This window comes from Manis javanica, chromosome 4, assembly GCF_040802235.1.
Source record: "Manis javanica isolate MJ-LG chromosome 4, MJ_LKY, whole genome shotgun sequence".
NCBI lineage: Eukaryota > Metazoa > Chordata > Mammalia > Pholidota > Manidae > Manis > Manis javanica.
The window spans coordinates 95607724-95616577 of record NC_133159.1 but is presented as its reverse complement, the minus strand read 5'-3'; the positions used below and the strand labels follow the sequence as shown (position 1 = coordinate 95616577).

Genomic DNA, 8854 nt, shown 5'->3' with positions numbered 1-8854 from the left:
ATATACACAACGGAATATTATTCAGACATAAGAACAAAACAAATCCTACCATTTGCAACAACATGGATGGAGCTAGAGGGTATTATGCTCAGTGAAATAAGCCAGGTGGAGAAAGACAAGTATCAAATGATTTCACTCATCGTGGAGTGTAAGAAAGAACAAAGCAAAAACTGAAGGAACAAAACAGCAGCAGAATCACAGAACCCCAGAATGGACTAACAGTTACCAAAGGGAAAAGGACTGGGGAGGATGGGTGGGATGGGAGGAAGGGGGAAAAAGGGGCATTATGATTAGCACACATAATGTAGGGGGGGCACAGGGAGGGCTGTACAACACAGAGAAGACAAGTAGTGATTCGATAGCATCTTACTATGCTGATGGACAGTGACTGTAATGGGGCAGACTTGATAATGGGGTAGTCTAGTAACCATAATGTTGCTCATGTAATTGTACATTAATGATTCAAAAAAAAAAAAGATTGTCTTGCCTTTGTGAGAGACAGAGTTAATGGAGAAAAAAAAGTCAAGCGAGAACTTTGTGAACTCCAAAATCTCAGGGGCTCCAAATCACAGGTGCAGTGCTTAAAATATTCCAGGCCTGGGCTAAGCCCTTTACAAAGTATATTATGTCATTTATTCCTCATGATCCTATAAATTAGTTAAGTCAATCTTATGAATTAGTTATGAATAAATTAAGTTAAAATCATCTCTATTTTATGATGGAGGAACTAAGGCCCAAAGGAATTGGATTACTTGCCCAATATCACATGATTAGTCTATGGTGAAACTAAGTTGCTAAAATTGGGCAATCCAAAGCTAAAATTGGGCAATCCAAATTCTTCATCTCCAGGCTAGTGTCTTCTTTCCACAGCCCAATCACCTCAGCTCTCCTAGGATAGGGTGGCCTAGCAACAGACACAACACCAGTCCAGAGCTGCTTTACCCATTTGCCTGGTTCAATTCCCCAGGGTACCAGATGCTCAATCTCAAGAAACTGCAGTGTACTTGGAGCTAGATTCAAATTTTGTTGCTTTATGGGCAATGTAGGGTAAAAGAGAGAGCTGATAGGGCTAAGAGGGAAAAGAAAAGAGAAAGACGAGGCTGCTGGTCTCTGACATTTATCAGTCAATTCTTTTTTTAATAGCTTTATTGTGAAATAATTGACAGATAACATTTTATAAGTTTAAGGTATACTAGTTAACAATTTAATATGTATACATATGTTGAAATGATTACCACTGTAAGGTTAACACATCCATTACTTCATATAAATAGACAATTTTGTGTGTGTCTGGTAAGAACTTTAAAAATGTACTCTCAGCAACTTTCAAATACACAGTGCAGCATTATTAACTACAGTCACCGTGTTGCACAGTATATCCCCAAAACTTTTTCATTTTTATACCCTTTGACCATCTTCACTTATTTCCCTTACTCCCCTCCCCCTCTGTTCTCTGTTTCTACATCATTCAGTTTAGATAGCACTTGCTGAGAATTAGTTCAAATGTGTAGACAGAAGAATTTTATTTCAAGAACAAAACAGCATTAGTCAAAGTGAAAACTGTGATTTTGCCTAAGAGGTCAAATACCACAAAATTCACCAAGTTAAGTTTATAATAATGTAAGTGATAAAGGACTATATTAAGTGTCTTAAATTGATAGCAAAAAAGCTAATTTGTACTAAAGATAAATATGAAACTTCATTTCTGGATTACTAGCCTATTGTGATTTATCCAAGAATAGAGGAAATAGCATTACTTGAAAAAGTATCAGCAGCACTGCATCTTTATTTCTATGCATTTAAAGGAGCCAGAGGGCTGGCTGCCTAAAGGGAGAGGATGTGGTTAGCTTTGCTAAACTTCAGTCAAAACCATTAATGCCTTTCTTCAAAAATAGATACAGCATTGCTTTTTCTTCTCAACAATCAGCTAAATAGTATGGTTTTGGGGCTTATGGATGAAAAAATATACTTGATGATTACTTACTGATCTATAAGATTTTTAAGGACTATTATTGAGACACAGAAACCATAGAAACCATATGCTTTGATTCCATTACTTTCAGTCACCTGTGGTAGGCCCACGGACATGTATATTACCCTTTACTGACTACTCAGGAGTTGCAGAGCTCTCTAATTTTCTGAAGGTGCCAGAGAAAGTGTGGGCCAGGCAAGAACTAACAAACACTCTCAGACTAGTGCTGAAAAAAAGAGTTATCCTAACTATAATTGTGTTTGATAGGAATTATCAGGATTGTAACGGAGTTTAAGTTATTCAGGGAGAAATCTTAATTTAGCTTTAAAGTGGGGGGTCTGCAAACTTCTGTAAAGGGTCATATGGTAAATAATTTGAGCTTCATGGGCTAAAAGGTGTCTGCCATAACTACTCAGTTCTGCCACTGCAGTGCCAAAACAGTTATGGACAATATGTAAACAAGTGAGTGTAGCTGTGTTCCAATCAAACTATTTATAAGAAAGTGGCAGGCCAGATTGGCCAACTCCTCCTGTAAAGTGATGGTTCTCAAGCTCTAAATGTGCCTCACAATCACCTGTGGAAATTGTTATAAAGGTAGGATCCTAGGCCCCAGTCCACTCCTACAGAATCAGAATCTCTTAAGGATGGAGCCTGAAAATCAGCAATTTGTAAGGTTCACAAGTGGTATGTGAACCACTCTTTGAAAAACAATTTGATACACAACTAGCTTCACCTAAGCTAGGATGGCCCAACTGTCCTCAGTGTGGGCAGGACCTCCCCATATCCTGTGTGGCAGTAAAAAATGAAGCAACTGTTTTCTTTGGCCTTTCTAGTACAAGGGCAGATGGACAAACTGCTATTTTTTGCTTCTGACCTTGAAAATGCCTAAAATAATTCTACTTAGGTGAAATTAACATGAAATTTAGGTTATGGATTTGAAAGAAAATCCTCAACTTAGAATAACAAGATTTCCCAAACATAAATTTCCCTAAAATCCTTTAGATTACAGAATTAGTAGACAAGACCCTAAGCAAACGGTAGGGTTAAACCCTAAGGAATAGTTGACTGTGTGCTCCCTTTTCCCCAAAATAGCTCCAGCAAATTCCCTGTTGCCTAGAATTGCACTACTAGCAAGTCGTTCCTTCGTGTTTGGAGATCTTTGCTTCAACAGAACCTCAGTAAAACTCACATAAAAACAGAAAATAGAAAATCTCTATAGATCTCTGGGAGCTTCTCCCAGCTTTTAACAATCAGTAGAAACCAAATTATTCAACAAAGTTCAGTTCTGTCCAAAAGAAAGTGGTTTTCTGTTTGGTTGACTGTTTTAATTTCTGGAAATCAATCACCTGACCAGTCAAAAAGGCAGCGATGTTCAGGCTGGTAAACAGCTCTACCTCCTCTTCAGCTCTCCAGATTTTCCTAGGAAAGACAATGAATAGACAAAGGGATGGTCTTCAGGAACTTCCTAAAGAAACCAGGAAAGATCTGCAGATACCTCCAGGGAATGCAGCTCTTATTAAGGCTTCTGTTGATCCTAGACCTGAAGGGGAGTGCTCAATGGGAGCAGACAGTCTAATGATTACTAAGACCTGGCTTAGAATGCCCCCTAGAGTTATCACTACAGCAAATGACACTAATTGTTTTTTGTTAAATAATAGTAACATGATTCTGAATGTCCTCAATACATACCCAAAGATCCTAGGAAAAAAGACCCAGAAGTTAACCAGGGAACAGCAGGAAGCCAGGTTGGGATTAGAACTCCACCACCAATCTGCTTGACAGGTGATTATGTGTAAGAGGTGGAAATTAGCTTTACAGAGTTAGCAGTGAGTATCTCAGGCAGCATGGTTCTTGAGTCCAACTCTCACAGGTTGGGCTTCTGACTGCTCCCCTTTTCCATGACAAAAAAAATCCTGCCATTTTCAGGAAAGTAGGGAGGCCTGTTTTCCTGCTTGGTTTCGAATTTACAGAAAGAATCATGAATTGAAGTCTCAGGTATTAGCACAAAAACAGTGAAAGTGCCTAGCAAATCCAGGGACCCCAACATACTTACCCAACCTCCGTGGCCCTGGATGAACTCCCGGAGGGCACTGTTCTCATTGATCATATTTGTCATGGGGAGAGCCACCTGTCTTGCCATTTTAGGAGCTGTGCGGGCCACGTATTCAAGAAGTTTCACTGACACGGCCAGAAAGGCTCTCTCATAAACTAAGCTGGAATCCTGAGCACACCAGGCCTGGCTGAGAGATTTTACTGTGTCCTGAAGTATAGCTCCTGCCTGGGGAGAAACACAGGATCAGTGGAGTGTCACTAAAATAGTACAAGAGGATACAGGGGCAGGAATCTGGCAAAGTAAGCATTTCCCAGAGCAGCAAGTGGTTCTGTCTAAGGGTTGTAATTTTAGGGAGTAGATGGATAAACTTTTCTCATTTTATTATATTTTTATTTATTGTACCAGGTATTAGAAAAAATAAAAGTTTCATCAAACCCATGATTTCAGATATTGTTGCTTAGGATGAACAAAATGATTTAAAGAAAAGCAAAATGACTTAAAAGAAAAATATTAAGTATCTAATAGTGTAGCCAGTCAAATTATAAAGGTATTGCTTTAATGACAAGTCTGGGAAAGTAGAAAAATAGATGAGATTTCCCCCTTCTTCTTTCCTTCCCAAAATATTTGGTCAAAAAGCTTTTAGCTGGGGCCAAGCAAGATCAATTTGTGATGTAGTGTAAGTGGGTCCACTGTAGTCAAAGCAGGGGTGTCAAAAGCCCAAACAAGCTGAGAGGGGCATCTAAGTGAGAGCACCAAGTTTGGTTTCCAAGTATCATTTCCTATTTAAAGAAACCAGAGCTCCCTGGAGAATGGCTGATTTCAGGTAGGGGGTTAGAGACTACAAAATAATCTGTCAGAAATTAAAGAAGTACTCAGAGAATGAGGACATGCCAAAAAAACACAGCCTAGATTGAAAGGACTCCCACTGGCCAAAACCAGGACAATTTGAGCATCCAAATAAATGATAGTAATAGATTATAACCCACTGAATAAAGCAGGAAATCATGAATCCATAGTAATATAGTAAATAAATAAATAGTTGGACATGTCAATGAGATATGGGATATGGGATATTTGCTTGGTTTCAAAGTATCTCTGTACAAAACCTTAATTAATTACAAAGGAGACAAGATTGACTTTACATTGGAGAAGACTTGCCAACACCATCTTACTTGATTAAATAACACCAAATTGAAATCTGTGCCAGTTGAAGGATGCAGTGAGAAGAACACAGCAACATTTCTGTGATATTCCTACTGAAGGGACATACTCTGAATCTACTGAAGAGGAAACATTAAACAAATTCAACTCATGGTGGGACATTCTACAAAATAACTGTAGGTCCACAATCTTCAAGTGTCAAGTCTGTGAAAATCAAGGAAACACAGAGGAACTATTCCAGACTGAAGGAGACTAAAAAGACATGACAACTAAATGCACTATCTGACTCTGGCCCAGGTCTTTTTGCTGTAAGTAACCTCACTAGGATAACTGACAAAACTTGAATGGGATCTCCTGAGGATGAGATAATGATGTTTATTTCAATGCTAATTTCTTGGTTTTTATGCTTAGATTGTAGTTATGTAAGAGAATGTCCTTGTTTGAAGGAAATGTAAAAGTATTAAGGGTGAAGGAACATCATGTCAGCTATTTATCCAAACGATTCAAGAGGGAAATTCTTTACAACATGTACAACTTTTCTATGAGTTTGATGCTGTTTGAAAAAAAACTTTAATTAAAAAAAAAGTAGATTCAGCTATCAGCTACTTAGGAAACAGTGCAAGCAATCAGGGGTAGTAATCCAGTTCCATCCTAATAGGCACACCACCCAAGCTGTATTCAGTAGGCAGAATAAAGCGTAATGGTTAAGAGCGTGGTTCTGGAATGAGTCTTGGTTCAAATCCTAACTTCAACACTTACTGGAGTAAACTAATTATTTGTTTCCCTATCCCTCAGTTTCCTTATCTGCGTAAATGGTTATCAAGTCAGAAAACAATTATTGAGGGCCTATTGTATATCAGATAGTGTTCTAAGTTATGTGAATACAGCAGTGAAAAAGAGGTTTTATACGTTTGCTCTCACAATGTTATATGAAGATGAGGAGAGGAAGTGCTATGGATAATAGTTTCTACAATACCTCATAGAGTGGTATAAAGATTAAATGAGAAGTATAAAACATTTAGAATACTGTCTAGCACATTGTAAATGATGAGTTAATATTAGATGTCATTACTGATATTAATCAGCAACATCTTCTTGCATACTGTCTATGATCTCCAAGTCCAATACAGAATACAAGTGCTGCTGCTAGTAATCAGCATTCTGTTGAAAGGGCAGACACCCCAATAGTGGGTGTTGTAAGTACTTATGCTTCCTTGCATCAGACTTGTTAACTATCTATCCTTCCTGTATATAATTTCATTTCTGGACCTTGGGGGAGAAAAAATACTGCTCCCAGCAAAACAAACATTAAAACAGGTATGTAAAAGAATAAAGTGCTTTAATAAGAATAAAATGCTAAGGATATGCTCTATGCCACTAAGCACAGCTCTGATGAAAAAAGTAGCAACAATCTAAGGTTGGTAGGCTGATGCCAAAGGCTTTCCATGTCAGCAGCTGTTAGGTTTGATTGACTCCTAAAGAATTGGCAACTGGAGGATTCCTGCTGTATTTCCTTGACTAATATACATTCTCAAATCTTTCACAGAACATTTCTAGCCATAGTCATTAGAAGTAGTCTGAAAGGGCATTTGAAATAGAAAATATAGCAGTAAACACTAGAAAGGAGTAGTAGAAACTTGACCTGTCCCCGAATGGCTCCTGCAATGACGTTTTTGGCTGAAGCTTCCACTTCTGCGTTGAACTGGTCACCCAACATTCGAAGGCGTCCAACAATTATGGCCACGTCAAAAGAGCCAGCCTCTCCTAAGACAGAGGGAACACATTTACATTTGTCAAAATGCTTGAAGGGATAGCAAATCCTGGGAATCCAGGTATTGAAGAAAGTTATTTCTCATTCTCTTCCAAGAACATCTTCAATGTTCTGTCCTGTCAACATAAGCAGTCAGAAAATGTCCCTTTACTGAGAATATCTTTCCCTCCCATGAAGACTTCAGGTATTGCTGAAAACTTAAGAGTTTGCCTTTTGAAACTTAAGAGGAAATGAGAAAGCACACTCAGATTCTCTTACTGACCTGCAGTCACCACCTCAGGCCAGCCTGCCTTACCTGAATCTGTTTCATCTACACAACGTAGGTCTCGGTTAGCAACCTGCAATGTGGTGCCTAAGAAGTCTTCGAGTAGAAAGTCCACAATGCATTCTGTTTGCTCCTCAAAAGTTCGGGGGTGATTCATGTTAGATGTTTGCTGCTGAGTTTTGCTTTTCCACAAAACAAGCAGTTTCCAGCTCAGCAGAAAGTCAGAATCACTGGTAAACCAGCAGGTATTATCTATCTTGTTTAAAGCTTTCTAATGGGATATGTAGTCCTGGAGACTTTCCAACAACCTTTCTTCAACAGTAGTTATTCAGAATAGGAGTGTAAGATAAATTCTAGCTGAAATAAGCAGGCGATGAGAGGCAACAAAGGGCCAGGCAGTTTATTTGAGCGCAATTTCCAGGTGATCTTCCCCTGTCTGGCTATCACAGGCGGGGGAAGTCACACCCAGCAGGGCAGGCAGCGAGTTTTTAAAGAAGGTAGGGGAAGGCAGAGCTTAGATTTACAGCGGTGCAAGGATTGGCTAGCCTAAGGCACATTTTTCAGGTTGGGAGGACACAGCAGCCGGGGACTTTGGCACGTCATCAGTGTCGGACATGCTCACCCCTCCCCCCAGTGCCTTCAACCTTACAAGGAGGACTTCTCTGAAGAGTTTACCCACCCAGAACTGGGGAGATGTGTTGAAGACTTTCAGTTCCTTATCCCAGAAGCACACCCTATCCAGCACCTAAGATTAATGAGTAACTTTTATAGTTCACCATTCTAGAACTGAGGAAGAACCTCTTGGGTAATTTCATTAAGAAATACTTCCTGTTAAATTCTCTGTATGATGTAATTTAAAGGAAGGTTTTGAAATTAATAACAAGCATTCAACTCCTGATTAGGGCATTTATTTGCCATAATCATAATTGATTATTTACTGAGTACCTATGTGTAAGGTACTATACTTGCCACTACAAATAACACAGAATAATGACACACAGTTCCTGAGCTCACACTTCAGCATGAATGACAGATTTACATGACTAATTGAGACAGGGACCATGGGTGTAGTCAGGGTAGGGTGAGGGCCTCCGGGAAAAGCAGGGCAGAATATTTACAGTCAGAGCAATGTAACAAGGGGCAAAGAAGTCCCCACTGAAACTCTGTTAAGCATTATGCAAAGTCAAGGTCACACTAATTCTCTAGGGAAAGATGCTGTCTCCCTCAGTGGATCCCCCATCTCCCTTGGGAGCTGGAAAAGTCAGCTGAGTGGAGGCCAGGATTCCCTTTCAGAGGCATCTCCTCGGATGCGAGGGACTGAGGAAAGCCATGGGCACCTGCGAGTCTAGGCTGAGGACACTTCAGCAGCTTCTCAAAGGCCCGCATGTCTGGAATCAGACCCTGACAGCCCAACTGGCTATCCGTGAAGAGCGCCTCTCTGTCTCTGTCTCTGACTTCCAACCTGCTTCTTCAGGCCGCCCTGGCCTCTGAGTGAGGCAGGGGGAGTTCCTAACTCTCTCCTAACTTCATCAGTCTCAAGGAACCTGATGCTCACCTCCGCAAGGTAGGAGACCTTCACTTCGCTCTTATTCCTAACTAAACGCTGTACTTTTTATCTCATAAAAATGTGTC

At 39.8% G+C, this 8854-nt stretch overlaps 1 protein-coding gene across 1 annotated transcript; it reads right to left on the bottom strand.

The window, feature by feature from the left end:
* Positions 1-1116: 1116 nt before the first annotated feature.
* BCL2L15 (BCL2 like 15) lies at positions 1117-7846 on the bottom strand. Its single transcript, XM_017648838.3, has 4 exons — positions 7253-7846; positions 6829-6950; positions 4026-4250; positions 1117-3391 (listed from the first exon to the last, which is right to left on the bottom strand). Exons 1-4 carry the CDS (start codon positions 7377-7379, stop codon positions 3374-3376), a joined length of 492 nt encoding a protein of 163 aa, XP_017504327.1. The 5' UTR covers positions 7380-7846; the 3' UTR covers positions 1117-3373.
* Positions 7847-8854: the final 1008 nt, after the last annotated feature.

Excerpts from the sequence above, each read along its gene's own strand:
- BCL2L15 (XM_017648838.3), bottom strand. The coding sequence starts at position 7,379 with ATGAATCACCCCCGAACTTTTGAGGAGCAAACAGAATGCATTGTGGAC. Across the intron at positions 6,951-7,252 it reads TGTAGATGAAACAGATTCAG|GAGAGGCTGGCTCTTTTGAC; the intron begins GTAAGGCAGGCT and ends CCTCTGTCTTAG. Across the intron at positions 4,251-6,828 it reads CAGGAGCCATTCGGGGACAG|GCAGGAGCTATACTTCAGGA; the intron begins GTCAAGTTTCTA and ends GTTTCTCCCCAG.